Source organism: Raphanus sativus, chromosome 5 (assembly GCF_000801105.2).
Source record: "Raphanus sativus cultivar WK10039 chromosome 5, ASM80110v3, whole genome shotgun sequence".
Classification (NCBI taxonomy): Eukaryota; Viridiplantae; Streptophyta; class Magnoliopsida; order Brassicales; family Brassicaceae; genus Raphanus; species Raphanus sativus.
Window position 1 is genome coordinate 25,800,123 of NC_079515.1, and position 15,938 is coordinate 25,816,060.

The 15,938-nt window shown below is 39.4% G+C and overlaps 5 protein-coding genes across 8 annotated transcripts in view; all 5 read left to right on the forward strand.

Moving 5' to 3' along the window:
- The first annotated feature begins 1,154 nt into the window (after positions 1-1,154).
- On the forward strand, positions 1,155-3,670 carry LOC108861460 (ribosomal lysine N-methyltransferase 3). Of its 2 annotated transcripts, XM_057011397.1 has the most exons (6): positions 1,155-1,337; positions 1,423-1,795; positions 1,880-2,076; positions 2,406-2,697; positions 2,768-3,409; positions 3,530-3,670. In XM_057011397.1, the coding sequence occupies exons 1-5, from the start codon at positions 1,327-1,329 to the stop codon at positions 3,395-3,397; spliced, it is 1,503 nt and encodes a 500-aa protein (XP_056867377.1). In that variant the 5' UTR covers positions 1,155-1,326; the 3' UTR covers positions 3,398-3,409; positions 3,530-3,670. The 2 variants fall into 2 exon arrangements, with proteins under 2 accessions (XP_056867377.1, XP_018490827.1); XM_018635325.2 differs by lacking the exon at positions 3,530-3,670 and having other exon boundaries at positions 2,768-3,524.
- Positions 3,671-4,864: 1,194 nt separating this feature from the next.
- LOC108861463 (E3 ubiquitin-protein ligase RZF1) lies at positions 4,865-6,027 on the forward strand. The gene has a single exon (XM_018635328.2). The coding sequence runs from the start codon at positions 4,866-4,868 to the stop codon at positions 5,832-5,834; it is 969 nt and encodes a 322-aa protein (XP_018490830.1). The 5' UTR covers position 4,865; the 3' UTR covers positions 5,835-6,027.
- Positions 6,028-6,145: 118 nt separating this feature from the next.
- Positions 6,146-8,488, forward strand: LOC108861462 (uncharacterized). Of its 3 annotated transcripts, XM_057011398.1 has the most exons (8): positions 6,146-6,402; positions 6,538-6,690; positions 6,871-7,037; positions 7,125-7,217; positions 7,308-7,496; positions 7,596-7,693; positions 7,807-7,973; positions 8,058-8,488. In XM_057011398.1, exons 2-8 carry the CDS (start codon positions 6,651-6,653, stop codon positions 8,402-8,404), a joined length of 1,101 nt encoding a protein of 366 aa, XP_056867378.1. In that variant the 5' UTR covers positions 6,146-6,402; positions 6,538-6,650; the 3' UTR covers positions 8,405-8,488. The 3 variants fall into 3 exon arrangements, with proteins under 3 accessions (XP_056867378.1, XP_056867379.1, XP_018490829.1); XM_057011399.1 differs by lacking the exon at positions 6,146-6,402 and having other exon boundaries at positions 6,432-6,690; positions 6,874-7,037; XM_018635327.2 differs by lacking the exon at positions 6,146-6,402 and having other exon boundaries at positions 6,433-6,690.
- Positions 8,489-10,727: 2,239 nt separating this feature from the next.
- Positions 10,728-13,704, forward strand: LOC108858608 (proline-rich protein LAS17). Its single transcript, XM_056986108.1, has 5 exons — positions 10,728-11,237; positions 11,853-11,965; positions 12,041-12,412; positions 12,504-13,242; positions 13,339-13,704. The coding sequence occupies exons 1-5, from the start codon at positions 10,994-10,996 to the stop codon at positions 13,422-13,424; spliced, it is 1,554 nt and encodes a 517-aa protein (XP_056842088.1). The 5' UTR covers positions 10,728-10,993; the 3' UTR covers positions 13,425-13,704.
- A 135-nt stretch (positions 13,705-13,839) lies between these two features.
- Positions 13,840-15,938, forward strand: part of LOC108862482 (phosphatidylinositol 4-kinase gamma 8) — a 2,876-nt gene continuing 777 nt past the window's right edge. Inside the window, 4 exon segments of the mRNA XM_018636624.2 lie at positions 13,840-14,172; positions 14,274-14,316; positions 14,402-15,753; positions 15,756-15,935. Of these exon segments, the coding sequence (XP_018492126.2) occupies positions 14,505-15,753; positions 15,756-15,935 (1,429 nt within the window). The 5' untranslated portion in view covers positions 13,840-14,172; positions 14,274-14,316; positions 14,402-14,504.

Here is a 15,938-nt window from a genome sequence, read left to right on the forward strand (position 1 = left end):
CGCCCTTTAGAATCTAGTTCTTTCTAAAACCCTATCCCTTATGCTTTGTTAGAGCAAAAGACCTTGCTCTTTTTTTTTGTTCAACAAAGACCTTGCTCAAATACTTGTTTTATACTTCTGAAAACCCTAAATAAATACTTATAATGAATACTAGCCTTTGACCCGCGCACCCGCACGGATGTATTCTTGTTTTTAATTTTTAATAATGTCATAAACATAACTGTTTATGTTTTTGTTATTGATTCATAAGTTTTGACAATGGTGTGTCGTGTTCACTGTGTTTTGCGTCTATTTATAAACATTTGTGAACTATAAGATTGTGTGTTTTTTATTGTGATTTTATTCATTTCAATTAGTGAAGTAAAAATTAAATTGCAAAATATTAAAGTTTTTGATTTTATGGGTTTTATGAAATTTAACTATTAATATTGGGATTTAAAGTTGTATAATAATTTCAAATTTCTATTGATATTTTAAAAACAAATACATTATTTAGACTGAAACATAAAAAATAATAAAAAGCAAGTTAGGAAAAAACAATTGTACCACATTTTTGAGGAAAAAACTTCAGTATAATTTTGTGAAGAACAAAAACACAGTGGATAAAAGAATGAGTGTCATATTCCAAGACAATATCTATTTGGAAAAGAATGACTTAGAGTCCATCACGTCTACCTTCACTTGTATCACAAGCAATACAATTACTGTCTGCTGTAGAATTTTGAAAATCACATACCACTACTGGAGTCAGGTTTAGAGCTTTGTCAAGATCACATAAATAAGCAAGCTTCAGGACAAAATCATCAAAATTATTTGTTTACTTGTCTGGCCCATCAAGATATAAGCCCAATACAATATCATATAAGTCGAAACACACTCACGGGTTTTATGGTGTAGAAAACGGAAATTTAAAGCGAATTTATGGTATAAAAAAGTTAAAGGTATAAAACGACAATGTATTAATCAATGGCATAAAGATGTAATTATTGAGGAAAACTTAGGGTTAAGTACAAATGTATTTCAGTTTTAATATATTAGATATGGGAAATTTGTAAATATAGAACAAAAAACTAAAATGTTCGATATAAATATTAAATATATAAATAATAAGTAATTATTATTTAACGCATTGACACACTTGAGTTAGTATATTGCCTTTGTGTCCTGAAAAGGGGTTCTGAGTTTAAAGTTCTGTCCAAATCTGAAGGGTATTTCCGTCAGTGAAAGGGATCAAAAACCCTTCTTCTTCCGAGTAACGCCGTCGTTGCTTCTGTTTCTCTCCGGCAAATCTATTAGACTGTGCAACTCAAAGAGACTTCCAACATCATGGCCACAAGGTTCTCTATCTATATTTTTATCTCTAAATCCTCCTCTGTCACTGCTCTCTAAACCTCTCTCTCTCTCTCTCTCAATTTTCACCAGGAGGCTAAGAGCATTCAAGGGATGGATGAAAGCAAACGGAGTCGATTGCAGCGACGCTCTCGACCTCGTCGAAGACCAAAACGACGCCGTATCCGTCAGAGCCTCGCGCGACTTGAAGGAAGGAGACGTCGTCGCCAACATCTCCAAAACCGCCTGTCTCACCGTCAAAACCAGCGGGGCTCGCGAGATGATCGAATCCGCTGAGTTAGACGGACCTTTAGCTCTCTCGGTGGCTATCATGTACGAGAGAGGCTTGGGCGAAGAGTCTCCGTGGGCTGGTTACCTTCAGATCCTTCCTTTCCAAGAAGATTTGCCTCTTGTCTGGCCCCTTGATGAGTTGGACTCTCTCTTGTCTGGAACTGAGATTCACAAGGTTTCACTAAAAGAGATTCGCTTCAATTGGAATCTTTGTTGGATTCATTATTACTCATCAAGTTTTGAGTTTTGTTGTAGGCAGGATGTGAAGGAAGACCGTGGTCTTGTACATGAGGATTGGGAAGAGAACATTGTGCCACTTACCTCTTTCCTCCCTGAGAATGTTGATCCTGGTTCGTTTGGAATCAAAGAGTATCTTGCAGCCAAGAGCCTGATTGCTTCACGGTCTTTCGAGATCGATGACTACCATGGATGGGGGATGGTCCCTCTTGCAGATCTGTAAGCTTATTGTTTAGAATAACTATCTGTCTTCTTGCCTTAATAAGCTTAGTATGTATCAGCTGGTCTTACATTTGCATTTATTTGAGCTCGTATGTCTCTTGATGGTTGTATTTTTTTTAGGGTTTAGACTTGTTGTAACCAGAATGAATGAAGGTCTTATTAGGTTCAGTCATTTGCACTTATTTCATCTGAGTAAGACTTTAAAGGTCTTATTAGGTTCAGTCACTCAGATTTAGACCGAGTCTTTTTGAACTCCTGTCAGTGATTACATAGTTCTGTGTATGCCAAAAAACTGATGTTTTGACTCTTTTGAATCCATATCGCAGCTTCAATCATAAAACCGGGGAGGAAGATGTTCATTTCACCGCTGAATTACCTCACAGTGAATCCGATTCCGAAGCTGATGAAACTGACAACAGTGATGCAGCTAGTGAGGACACTGTTGAAGACGACGAGCCTTCCACTAAAAACTCTTCCTCGCCTGAGCAATCTTTGGAGGGTGAAAACACTGACGAAGAAGAAACCAAAGAAGAAGAAGAGGAAAACTCTTCCATGTTGCAAGACGATGCATCCAGTTTAGAAATGATCATGGTGAAGAACGTCCCAGCTGGAGCTGAGGTATGTATATGCTTTTTTAATTCATCTTTTCAAACTCTTGAGATCTCATTATTATAAATTTTCTTTCTAGGTATACAACACATACGGTTTGATAGGTAACGCTGCGTTACTACACAGATACGGATTCACAGAAGTCGATAATCTTTACAACATTGTCAACATAGATCTCGAACTAGTAACCGAGTGGAGCACATCCTCGTACACGAGCCGGCACACTCGAGCTAGGCTCGCCTCGTTTAGAAAACTAGGCTACAACTCGGAATACTTCGAGGTTTCTTCAACCGGAGAGCCCGAAACCGAGCTTCTCATGCTACTCAACATCCTGCTCTTACCAAACGACACGCACAAGAAACTCGACCTAACGTTAACAGGAGATTGTGTCTCTAAAGAGGTAACGATAGGGAAAAACAAGGTCGTGTTCGGAGAGAGCTGCAGCGGTGACGTGCTTCTCACGGACGGTGTATGCGAAGCGCTTCTTGCTATTGTGGATAAGAGAGAGAGTTTGTATGGGACGTCGATTTCTTTGGAGGAGGATGTTGCTAGGTTGGAGAGTTGTGTTCTTCCTAAAGACAGGAGGTTGTATCATTCGCTTGTGTTGCGTGTGAGCGAGAGGAGGATTCTCGAGAAGCTTAGGAGCTATGTTCGTGAAAAGGTCGGTGAGGTTTCCGGCGGGAAACGCCGGAAGAAGATGAAACTCTAATTATTTTAGCACGTGCGTAATTTTACTTTCTTGAAAATTTCAGTTTTGGTCCCTAAGTTTCTATTTTGTTTTAATTTGTTCCCGTAACATTGGATTTTTATCTACAAGAGCTTCTTTTTGGTCTATTTATAGAAGAAACCTTTAGTACAAAAAGCAAATAAAGGAATGTTTTTTCTCGTGCGAGTATATCGAGTAACCTTCCGGCGGAAGCAAGGAGAGCGTGACAAAAAGCCGGTGGCTGTCAGAGTGGCATAGCTGTAGATACGGTGAATTCTAAGGGTAAGTAGATAAAATGGGCACGTGGCAGATGACAGTAAAATGGATTTATTACAGAACTTACAGAAGCTAAGGTGTTTTTTTCTTTCTTTCTTTATTGTGGTAACAGCCAATACTGTCAAAGTGTCAATAGAGTGTAACAGAGAGATTCCTCCAGGTTAGCTCTCTCTCTCTCTTTCGTCTTCTTCCTACAAAAACCAATCTCACCACAGCTTCTCTCTAGGGTTTCTCTGTCCTCCTTCGGATCTATGTGAAGGTATGTAACTCATTGAGTTGGTTTTCTTTACCAAAAGTTAACTGTGTCGCGAATCTCTTTTTTTTTTTGGTCGCCGGATTACATTTATTGTTATATTTTGGATCTGATTTGCTCAAAGAATGTGCATTGATATTTTCCTTAGGATACTTTTTGTAAGTTTTCTCTTGTTTTGTTTTCTGGATTCGATTTGTCGTTTTCCTGTCTCGTTTTTTTTTTCTGTGATCTGGTTTTTTGATTGATCTTATTTCGCTTTATTATCCGTATGAAAGATGTGTTGATTGCTGTGGATCATTTGCATTGTACTTCTCTCTCTCTCTATTGAAGTCTCATCTAGATAATGTAGCTCGAAAGTGGTTATATCATGTTAGGTAACAAGTTTCATCCAAATCTATATCATACTCATTATTTTCGTTGACGTAATTAGTGAGCAATTAACGATCCTCTTAGAGGCTTTTAGAGAAAGTTTTCTGTTAATCCGCAGCTAGATTTTTTAGGGGTGTCAATAGATTCATGATTGAGTTTGAGTTAGAATGTTCTAACCTTAAAGAGTAAAAGGTCTAGTATGTTGAGGTAAGAGTATTTCCTGTTTTGGTGAACCAATGTGTTCTAAAGTTCGTTTTTTCTCTTAATTTATTTTCTGAATACACCAGGTGTTCTAAAGTCTGTTTTTTTTTGTTCTGAATAGTGATGTGTAAATTACATTTTGGATCTTGTAGTATGCACTTAGCTGAGATAAGCTTTAGAAAGTTAGGCATATAGCCAAAAACCTCTTTGGTTTACCAACTTAAGCAACAAGTTAGCATGAGTTTGGTCACCAGCTCTCCTTTTTTTTTTTTTTGCAGGCTATTATTAACTAGTACCCTGACTCTGTCTGAACCACAGTTAAAAAAGCTTCCTAAGTTTCAAGCACAGGGGACATAAAGGAGATTGTGAGGAATGTCGAGTGGTCGAAGCACTCACTGGTGCCACAGATGCCAACGCGGTGTCTACCTACGCGGTCCAGATTCCCTCTGTACCTATTGTGGAGGAGGGTTTGTCGAGGAAATCGATGTACCACCACCACCACCCATTGATACGCTTAGACCCCACAGAGATGTTGAACGCGGTCCAACGTATGATCTCATGGAAGCTTTCTCAGCTTTCATGAGAAGCCGCTTAGCCGAAAGAAGCCACGACCGAGATATCACCACAAGAATCACCTCTAGTGGTGGTGGTTCAGAAAGCTTCTCGAGTATAGCTCCTTTCTTGATCTTCGGTGGCCAAGCTAATAACACATCAGTCGAAGCCTTGCTAAACACCTCACCTGGTATCGGCATCACTCGTGGTGGAAACACCAATGCTGGTGACTACTTCTACGGACCTGGTCTCGAAGAACTGATCGAGCAGCTTTCCTCGTCTGGGGGGACTACTACTCACCATCGAGGCCCACCGCCTGCGGCGAAATCATCTATCGACGCGTTACCGACGGTCAAGATCACGCAGAAGCATCTCAAGTCGTCGGACTCTCACTGTCCGGTTTGCAAAGACGAGTTCGAGCTCAAGTCGGAAGCGAAACAGATGCCGTGTAAACATGTTTATCATTCCGACTGCATCGTCCCGTGGCTGGTTCAGCACAACACGTGCCCGGTTTGTCGTAAAGAGTTGCCGTCGTCGAGAGGGTCGTCTTCGAGCACACAGGGTGATCAGAGTAGAGGCGGCGGCGGGAGCAGGAGAAGGAACCCTTTCTCTAGTCTCTGGCCGTTCCGGTCGTCGTCTAGCTCGAGGGATAGCCAGAACCGGAGAGATACGAACAGCACAGCGGGTGCAGAAGAAGGAGGGCAGTCTAATTACCATCACCAGCTACAACAACAACATGAGCAACAACAGTCACATATGGGTTATAGTGGATGGCCTTTTGACTATTAAAAGGGTAAAAAAAAATCTAGAAACTTTAACTACTTGTTAAGGCCTTTTTATTTTATTTCAACTTTGTCTTGTTCTGTCTGTTCTTTTCACTTGACTTTGTTCATTGTTTTTACTTGTAGATCTTTATGTTCTCTTTGGCTTATGGTTTATCAACTTTGTTTTTTCTTTAACTTAATGGATTATTATATAATCACACACATGTTAGCATGTTACTGAGTTTGTATTTTAGAATAGTTTATGCTTCTTTTTATAGATGAATGAATGTATGTTTCGGCTGGCGTCAACCAAACATTTACCTGTTTCTTTTTTTTATTAATATCATTTCATTCTGATTTAGATGGTTTCTTGCAAACTTATTATTTTAGGGTTGTTAACATTTCGTAAGCAAAAGCTGATGAACGAGAGAACCTGGGAAGAATAATTAACTATTTTCGAATCTCATCTCTATTGTAAACATTTCTTCAGTTTCAGTCACTAATAAGTTAGTATTAAATTTTTGTCTCAGTTTAGACGAAAGTGATGGTTAGATAGCCAAATCTGCATTAGCTCAATGCTAACGTGACGGCAGGTTATTAGATTATGTTTACTTTGTAGCTGAATAGTATGTTTCTTTATAGTATGATAGACGATAAAGTCCCCTAACAGAAGTATAACTACCGATTATTCCACAAAATCTTTCAAAACTCTTTTTCTCATTTATCAGCAACTGCAAACCTACGTTCTTGCGCCAGAGAGCGTTCGAAGTTTAGCGTCTTTCTCTAAACCACAAAAGCTTCATCTCGCACGATTCTTCTGTTCACACTGATTCTCTCTCTAATGGCGGACAAGAAAGATCTAGACCCAAATCCTCCCGCCGGTACGTCTGTAAAAACACTTCTCTTGATGTTTCTTCTTTGTACATGTTCGATCACAGTAACTAACTAGGGATTTTCGAGTAGGGTTTAGTCAGTGGTCAATGGTTCTAGATTCCTCTGCTTTTCCTTTGTTTCTTCTCCACTAGTAATCTTGATTCTGTTACTCCTTCCTTGTATTGTAGAAGATGGAACGTTTCTCTGCCCATTAAATAAGAGAACTATGGCTGAAAGATCATTTACTAGAGCGCACGAGCCGGAGTTCAAGAAACAGAAACTCGAACAGCTCCAGAGAAAAGCTTATCACTCTGTTCTCCTTGCTTCCAAATCAGAACCCTCGGGAACATCACACGTAACGCTTTCTCACTCTTCTTCTTCTTCTCTTATTCCATTCTGTTCTCGAAGTTATAGTGCGCTCAGTATTCTTCTTCTTGTACAGAACAAGTCTCAATTAATCATACAAAAGCTGATGAACGAGTGGAACATCGGTCAAGAAACTCACATCTCTGTTTCCGAGAAGATTGATCACTCTGTAAGTATCTAATCCCAAGTCAGGGAAGTTGAATAACTCTGAGTCTCTGCCCTCTTTTAACTTTCCTTTCTCTGTTTTTCTTCTTATCAGGCAAATAACGCAACTTGGAGTCCAGACTCTCTTCCTAATCCAGAGTCTCTTGCTGGAAAACGGATCCATGCAAGGTCTCCTAATGACGAAGAAGATGATTCGCCAACGAGCAAGAAGATCAAACTCCATAAACAGGCTTACGACCATGTTCTTCACGCCTTCAACGCAGAATCTCCAGCACTCTCACACGTAAAACCCCTATCTAACTTATAAATCTTTCTTTTATTACAAAATGATTCAGACTTCAGAGGTATGTGTGTGTGTGCTCATGTCTTTTTCTTCTTTCAGTCAAGGACTCTGATAATGCGAGACCTCCTGGAGGAATGCAACAAAGCACATATCAAAACTGATCCTCCACTGGTCGAAGCTTTTAATACACCAAAAATGTGATGATCATACTCTCTTCCACGTTTTCTTTGTCAAATCCTCTGTTTCTTACACCATTGTGACGCCTCCTTGGCCATTGATTAAAAAAAATCTCCTTTTGTTTTTGTTTTAGAGTGGAGCCAAGATCCAGACTCTTACCTGAGGACATACATTTTCGTCCAACATCTCTTGAGATGTCAATCTTTTTGAAACAAAAAGCTCTGGGACAGCCAGTAACAGCATGCATCGTACCTGAAGAACGTCACGATATCTTCTCAATCCCTCCTCGCGATTTGCCTGGTCAGAGATAAACCTTTTATAATGTTTGACTTAATCATGTTTTGTTCTGTTTTTTTGATAAATCACTTTGGCTATATCTTTCAGGCTATCCAGAAGAGAGACATTGGTATTACTATTGCATGAAGCCTAAGGGACAACAAGACCCTCAAAGTCTCTGGACAAGATTCCGCGAAGATACTGCTGTGTTCGATCTAGAGGAAAACTGTGTCGGTATCAAACGCAGGTTTACTCTCACTGAGCGGGAAGAAGAATCTGATGACGACATTTTTTTGCCTGACGAAGAAGAACCTCCAGTGGAAGAATGGTTCATTAGAGAGATTAGTCTCCCATCGAGTGTTGCAGATACTGACTTGGTTTTGTGCCATGTTGTTCTCAAGATGAGGAAGAAGACGCAAGATGAAGAATACTATGAAGAAGAAGAGGATGAATAAATCGTTACATGTAAAATCATACAAAACTCGTTTGATGATATTTTGAATTTGACTTGGTTTATACTACTACTCTTCTCATGACAATCTAAGCGCCTCTCCATAATTAGGTCCGAAAATGTATCTACTGAGAAACTGTTTCAAGATATGTTGAGTTGACAAAAAAAGAAAGAAAGAGATATGATGTGTTTAGGTACATTATACAGAGTAGTCTATTAGAGTTGTGATGATTCGTTATTCCTTGTTTATTGTAAAGCAACTTTGTGTGTTTATACTATCTATGGGTTGTATATCACATGTTATCATGTTACTGAATAGTAAATGTTTGCTTCAAGATATAATGTGTTGACATAAAAAAAAGAGAGAGAGATATAATGTGTTTAGGTATATTATACAGAGAACAAATCTAGCTTTCTCTCTGAGATCTTGATAGCGTATTGTATCTCTTGTTGCTGGATAACATCAGTCTCTGCATATCTTGTAACCTCCCCATCAGGTGGTGCCTTTCGGAGTTGTGATGATTCGTTGTTCTTTGTTTAATGTAGAGCAAGTGTGCGTTTTATCTATGGGTTTTATATCACATGTTAGCATGTTACTGAATAACATATTTCTCGGCTGGCGCCAACCAAACTTGGCTATGTTTCTTTTTATTAATTATTATTGTATCATTCTTTCAGTTGCTTGCTTCTATCACAAACTTATTCTTACGTTTGTTTTACTTACACATTTCGTAAGCAAAAGCTGTCATACGAGAACCTGAGAGCTATGACTTGGCTAGCAAAGCTTGACTATCTTCTAGGAATCTTTCGATCTCATTTATTAAACATTAGATTTTGTCTCAGTGCTTTACACGAAAGTGATAGTTAGATAACCAAATTGCGTTAGTTCAATGGTACCGTCAGGTTGCTTGAGGCGAAAGATATATTTACTATATAATACTCGATCGTTTTTTGGCCACTACGAATATGCTAACCAAGAAATAGTAGATTCCTATATTTTTTTCCGATACAAAAGTGTTTTTCTGACTTAAATGTTTTAGTTCACAAAAAAGTATGGCAGTTTTACAAATTTATTTTAGGTTTTCAGAACAACGACTAAAGTTTTAAAATTGCAGAAATATCACAACTTTAGATTTACGAAAATTATTTTAGTAACAAGGTTCCTAAATAATATAGGTTTATTTTGATAAACCTATAGTTTGAGGTGATGCAAGGTTTAGCGATCCATACACAACATTTAGAAGGAAAAAAATGGGACCACTCAGTCTATATAGCAAGATCATATTTATCGAAAACCATATATAGCTTAAAAAAAAAGAACTCTGAGTTGGATTTAGGACCCAATGAAAATTAGATTACTGAGGTAGAGTAAGCAGTGAATAATGGCAAAAGCCACATCACACATGGTGTAGTTGGATTAGCAGTAAATATAGAGATAGCATTAGACACATCACACATGCATGGATGGTGTATAAAAGTGATGATAATGTCTTAAATCTTAAAATTCATGTCACCGACGAAGAGGAAGCTTTTAAAAAGACCCACAAGATTTCTTCTGCCTTAGAGGGAAAGTGACAAAAGTCTTTGACCTAAATTTTTTTTTTTTTTGCCTTGTCTCTTCCGTGATTGAAGTTGCACAACCAACTTGTCTTCTCAACAAGTTAATTACTTACACAATTTCCCATCCACCATAAGTTGTCCGTCTCTCTTTCATATTTGTTTCCACTTTTTTTCTTCTTGTCAAACATTCAAATAGTGATGTAAACCAGTACCGATGTTTATAATCTAAATCCAAGTTCAGAAATATCAGTGTACGTACTATGAGTTGTATATGACCATGAAAACCATATAGATATTTGATTCACATTGTTTGCAGTGTTTAAAAGACCATTATGATTGTGTAACTTTTTTTACAACAAACAAAGCATTAAACAGGTTTAACAAACAATTCTACCTTCAAATGTTTCCTATAAATCAAGTATAAAATTCATAAACTCAACATAACCTTTGCTAGCATTATCATATGTCAAGAACACATAAAAGCATAGGCTAATTTTCTGAAATACTGTATTTAAAAAAATATATATACAGTATAATCAATCGACTTTTAGATTTCACAAATCCCAAATGAGAAATAAGCAACTGCAGCATGTATTTGGAAAAGATGATGATGATATGTTTATGTCATTGTTGTTTGTTTTTCATATTAAATATATATTTTAAAAATAAAAAAAGTATTCGAAATTCAAAACTGACACGAGCTCACACCCACTAGTACAACTGCTCTGGACACATAAAAAATTGCTAAACAAATGTTAAAAGAGAAAAGAAAAAAAAAAAGATAAAGCCAGAGAGAGAGAGAGAGAGAGAGGTTCCTTTCCTATTGTCACTTACAGAGAGAGAAACCTCCTTCCTCCGTCTCCCTGAGCCTCCCCCCTACCCCCTACATTCTCACTTCCGTCGTCAGTTACCTCCGTCTCCTCCCTCTCAACAGAATATTAATTGAGTTTTTTTTTCCCGGTAAGCATTTTGGATGGGAGCGGAAGAATCTGAATCTGAATCCGATCGGAGGAGCGTTTGAGATTTTTTTGCTATGGGGAAGAATAGCGACGAGGAGCACAACAATCTCCCTCGCGACGGAGATAATACGGTTAGGAACAACGAAGGAGGAAACGGATGCTCTTGCTGTTCTGCTCGGATCTCTAGATGCTTTAGTCTCAGATGCGTTTTGATTCTCGCTTTCTCCGCTGCTGTGTTCCTCTCCGCCGTGTTTTGGCTACCTCCATTCCTCGGATTCTCAGATCCTCGGGATCTGGATCTCGATCCAAGGTTCAAAGGTACTTTTAAGAAAATCGCAGCTTTAGATCTTCTAAGCTATAGATCTGCAAACGTCTATCTTCTTATGGGAGTGTAGCGAGCAACGAATTGATCTCTTTCACATGAATGAGCAGCAGCCTTTGAAAATATTTTAAATCGTTTTTTTTTAATTTTCCTTGAATTTTTCGAGGAGAAGATGTAGGGGGGGGAATGTAAAGCATTTTCATTGACTCTCTGGACTTAGAAATTGCTATTTTTAGGAGTTTTCTTTATATGTAATGTAATGGAGTTCAGTACTCAATTAAAGAGGATGTGTTTGTTTAGGAAGAAGCTTGTGTATGTTAAAGGTTACTACACTATGAAACTCCATATTTAGTATTGTTATCAACACTGCCTTAAAGGTTGGATTTTCTGTATATGTTTTCATGAAAAGAAAATGATGATTTGTTTCCGTTTATGTTTTCACCAACATCTTTTTTCTCCTTTCTTTTTGTTACTATTCATGACACGCATTTCTTCCAAATGAGCCTATTGTTGGGTTTTCCAAAGTCTAACTTCCCACTGTTTTAGTTTTTAGCTATGTTAACTTTTTGTTTCATCTATGTTTCATGATGTGGTGTTTGATTCTTTTTCAGATCACAGAATAGTGGCGAGTTTTGATGTTGAGAAACCAGTTTCCTTCTTGGAAGACAATTTGTTGCAGCTTGAGAATGATATCACCGATGAAATCAGCGTTCCCATGATCAAGGTAAACTAAGATTACCACTCTTTATCTTCACTTTCATGGATTATATTGATCATTCTGTTTCTTTTCTTGAGCCAGGTTGTGGTATTAACGCTTGAACGTTTGGAAAATCTGAACAGAACAATGGTTGTTTTTGCAATCGACCCCGAGAAGAAGAGTTCCAAGATACCTTCCGAAATCGAAAGTCTGATCAAGGCAGCTTTTGAAACCCTGGTTGAAAAGGAGTTGTCTTTCCGCTTGACTGAGTCTTTATTCGGGCAACCCTTCCTTTTTGAAGTGCTGAAATTCCCAGGAGGAATCACTGTGATCCCTTCCCATCCTGTATTCCCTTTGCAGAAAGCGCAGCTTCTCTTCAACTTCACATTGAACTTTTCGATTTACCAAATTCAATCTAACTTCGAGGAACTCACTAGCCAGCTTAAGAAGGGTATAAATCTGGCTTCTTATGAGGTATGACGATTCTAATTCAAAAAGCTCAGTCTATTGCTAATGCTTCAGAATCTTGAAACAATGATCTCTCTCTTGTTTGGTTAAATTGCAGAACTTGTACATAACCTTGTCAAATTCCAGAGGCTCAACGGTGGCGCCTCCTACTATAGTTCATTCTTCTGTTCTGCTCACATTCGGTATCTCATCGAGGTTGAAACAGCTTTCTCAAACCATCACTGGCTCCCGTTCGAAAAACCTCGGCCTGAACCACACCGTATTTGGTAAGGTTAAGCAAGTCCGTCTTTCCTCAGTCTTGCCACGTTCACCCGTCCAATCATTACCCCCTTCCCCTTCTCCTCAACCTGAAACCCACCACCACTACTACCATCATCATCATCATCACCACCATCATGAACTTGCTCCAGAACCTGCACCTGCAGCTAAGAGCTTTGCACCAGCATCTGCGCCAACCAAACACTTACATTTACACCGGAGAAGCCCACCTCCTTGCCCTTACGAGCAGAGGAGACCAAAAGGAAACAATGGTCTGAACCATCACACTGCTACACCAACGCCTGCACCACACCGGTCTAAGCAACACGCACCGGCACCAAGTCGGTCTAAGCAACACGCACCAGCACCAAATCGGTCTAAGAAACACGCACCAGCACCAAACCGGTCTAAGCAACACGCATCAGCACCAAACCCTACCCCGCCAAGTCATCATCATGCTATTCCAGTATCGAGTCCACTCCCCCACGTCGTATTTGCTCATATCCCACCTCCAGCGAGAAACACCCCGGAAACAGGACCAACCGGTGGGACAACTCCCGCACCTTCTCCCACTCCATGTAAGTCTTTCACTCTGTTCTCACCACCTGCATCCATGGCTTTGTTGGTTCGCTGAATCAAAAACATCTCAAATATGAAATCTGTTTGTGTAACAGCTTCAGCGAGCATAGGTCCAACCTTAAAAAATGCATCAACGAAGCTGCTTGTTGTAATAGTAGCCGTTGTAATCATCTGGCTGTAGAAAAAAAAGGCGCCGGAAGAAACTGCTTTAAACGCTCAAGCTGTAAAAAAGAAGAAGCAGCAGTTCGTAAAAGCAGAACACATCCGGTTACAACATCCCACGGTAATTGTATAAAGGAACACAAGTCCAAAAAGAAAATGTATGTATGGAAAAATGAAGAGAGTTTTTGTAAAAGAGTTGTTGAGGTTTAAGCAACACAAAAGTGCGTCTTGCCACCTGACATCCGAGAAAAAAAAGAAACAAAACTTATATATAAAAATCTCTGTTTTTGTATATAAAAGCCTCGTACAAATTGTGTTCTTCACATCTATAGACACACATTCTCCACTGGAAGAAGCTGATGATGATCTCTCAGTAGTATTGAGAACTAAAAGTTAAATACATGATCACAAACCAATCACGACGGTTTCATTATAACTAAGAAAAAGAAAAACAGAGTTTTTCAATATCTATTTCCGGCAAATTCATTTTGTTTTTTTCTTTCTCCTACAACAGCGGGAGAATCAGAAACGTAAATAAGAACAAACATTAATAGCACCTAGATAAATTTGGAGAAGATAAGATGAAAAAATAGAAAAGAAAAAAAACTAAATTTGAAAAGAAAAAAAAAAGACAAAGGAGAAGGAAGAAGTCTGGGAGGGGAGTCCCAGAATATTGTCTTTTCTCCGGTGACAGTGTCGGTTCTCTGACGCTCTCTTTGTTCATTCTTTCTTCGTTCTTTCCCTGAATGCCTTCACCTGTATTCAGGGTACGCATATAATAATTAATGTTGATTTTTGATAACTTGTTCCTCAAGCGATTGTTCTTGCTTCTTAGGGCTTCTCTAATTGTGTTGCTTGGAATTTGCAGAAACTTGCGGTGATTTATAATTTGAGGAGCGAGAGATTATAAGGTCTCATATTCTCATTACATATACATATATTCCACGAACATGTTCTTATGTTCAAGAACTAAATAGAGAAAATGTTCTTATGCAGGTGCTATGGATATATTAAAGCAAAGCCAAAGAAATGCACATTTTTAAATGATTGAAGAAAAACCATATCCAAGAGTGGCACAATTAATCTGAGAAACACTGGCATGAACTGTATGGCCTTGGCTCTAGATCCACTAACCGACCGGTTTACACAGTTTAACCGATCTTCACAAAGATGCAGACTCCAATCTCTAACCAACCTCGACTTCAACTTTCTAGACTTCAACACCAAACCAACAACTCTCACCTCTTCACACTCCTTCAACCACAGAAGCGTCTCCACTCCATGCTTCTCCGCTTCCTCTGAGAACAAAGACGCTGCTGGTCCAGAGATAGAGATCCTCGGTGGTCGAAGAGCGCCCACCGTACGCGCCCTTGTAGCCGAAGTGAACATAGCTATGGTCTCAGGAGCTCAGCCTCTGCTTTTACCGAGTGGCTTGGGAGGTGCTTATCTTTTGCAAACGGGACATGGTCACAGCATCGCTGTTGCAAAGCCGGTTGATGAAGAGCCCTTAGCTTTCAACAATCCAAAAGGCTCTGGCGGTGGTCTGATGCTCGGACAACCCGGTTTGAAACGGTCTATCCGGGTGGGTGAATCCGGAATCCGTGAAGTGGCTGCTTACCTCTTAGACCACCAAGGTTTCTCCAGCGTTCCACCAACCGCGTTGGTCAGAATCTCACACGTCCCCTTCCATGGCAATGATGGTGATCAAGCTGTAGCCTCTTTGCAACGGTATGTAGGTCATGATTTTGATGCAGGAGAGCTAGGACCAGGGAGCTTCACTGTTGGTTCGGTCCATAGGATTGGGATACTTGATGTGAGAGTCTTGAACCTAGACAGGCATGCTGGAAACATGTTAGTGAAGAAGATACATGACCAAGATGATGAGAGTTGTTGTTACAATGGAGTTGGAGCTGCCGAGCTTGTGCCTATAGACCATGGTCTTTGCCTACCTGAATGTCTTGATGATCCTTACTTCGAATGGCTTAACTGGCCTCAAGCTTCGGTTCCATTCACTGATGCTGAGCTTCATTATATATCAAATCTTGACCCTTTCAAAGACGCAGAGCTTTTGAGAACCGAGCTAGGGTCTATACAGGAATCTTCCATAAGAGTCCTCGTTGTTTGCACCATGTTCTTGAAACAAGCAGCTGCTTCAGGGCTGTGTCTTGCAGAGATAGGTGAGAAGATGACTAGAGACATCTGCGGAGGTGAAGAGAGTTCTAGTCTGTTGGAGATTCTCTGCACCAAAGCAAAAGCAAGCGTGGTTGGTGGAAGCTATGAAGAAGAAGGAGAAGATGGTGAGGATGATTATAGTAGTGAATGGGATGAAGTAGAGGCAGAGATAGAGTGTTGTATTTTAACTTTGACGATGAGTTTGAAGATGTAAAATGCAAAGAGCTTACAGAAGAGATGAGTCATGTCTCTAAACCTCCTTTGTTTCCAAGAGCTCCATCTTTCTCAGCCAATCTTTCTGCTCTCATGATGTGTTCTTGGATTGGGACTCATGATGGGAGTCTGGTGAGGAGCAAGAGCC

What these genes read in the sequence shown, in the direction of transcription:
- LOC108861460 (XM_057011397.1), top strand. An exon ending in ATGGTCCCTCTTGCAGATCT is followed by an intron (nt 2,077 to 2,405) that starts GTAAGCTTATTG and finishes TCCATATCGCAG; the next exon opens with CTTCAATCATAAAACCGGGG. An exon ending in ACGTCCCAGCTGGAGCTGAG is followed by an intron (nt 2,698 to 2,767) that starts GTATGTATATGC and finishes TTTTCTTTCTAG; the next exon opens with GTATACAACACATACGGTTT.
- LOC108861463 (XM_018635328.2), top strand. Translation starts at nt 4,866, where the DNA reads ATGTCGAGTGGTCGAAGCACTCACTGGTGCCACAGATGCCAACGCGGT.
- LOC108861462 (XM_057011398.1), top strand. Translation starts at nt 6,651, where the DNA reads ATGGCGGACAAGAAAGATCTAGACCCAAATCCTCCCGCCG. An exon ending in AGACCCAAATCCTCCCGCCG is followed by an intron (nt 6,691 to 6,870) that starts GTACGTCTGTAA and finishes CTTGTATTGTAG; the next exon opens with AAGATGGAACGTTTCTCTGC. An exon ending in AACCCTCGGGAACATCACAC is followed by an intron (nt 7,038 to 7,124) that starts GTAACGCTTTCT and finishes CTTCTTGTACAG; the next exon opens with AACAAGTCTCAATTAATCAT.
- LOC108858608 (XM_056986108.1), top strand. Translation starts at nt 10,994, where the DNA reads ATGGGGAAGAATAGCGACGAGGAGCACAACAATCTCCCTCGCGACGGA. An exon ending in TCAGCGTTCCCATGATCAAG is followed by an intron (nt 11,966 to 12,040) that starts GTAAACTAAGAT and finishes TTCTTGAGCCAG; the next exon opens with GTTGTGGTATTAACGCTTGA. An exon ending in CGCACCTTCTCCCACTCCAT is followed by an intron (nt 13,243 to 13,338) that starts GTAAGTCTTTCA and finishes TTTGTGTAACAG; the next exon opens with CTTCAGCGAGCATAGGTCCA.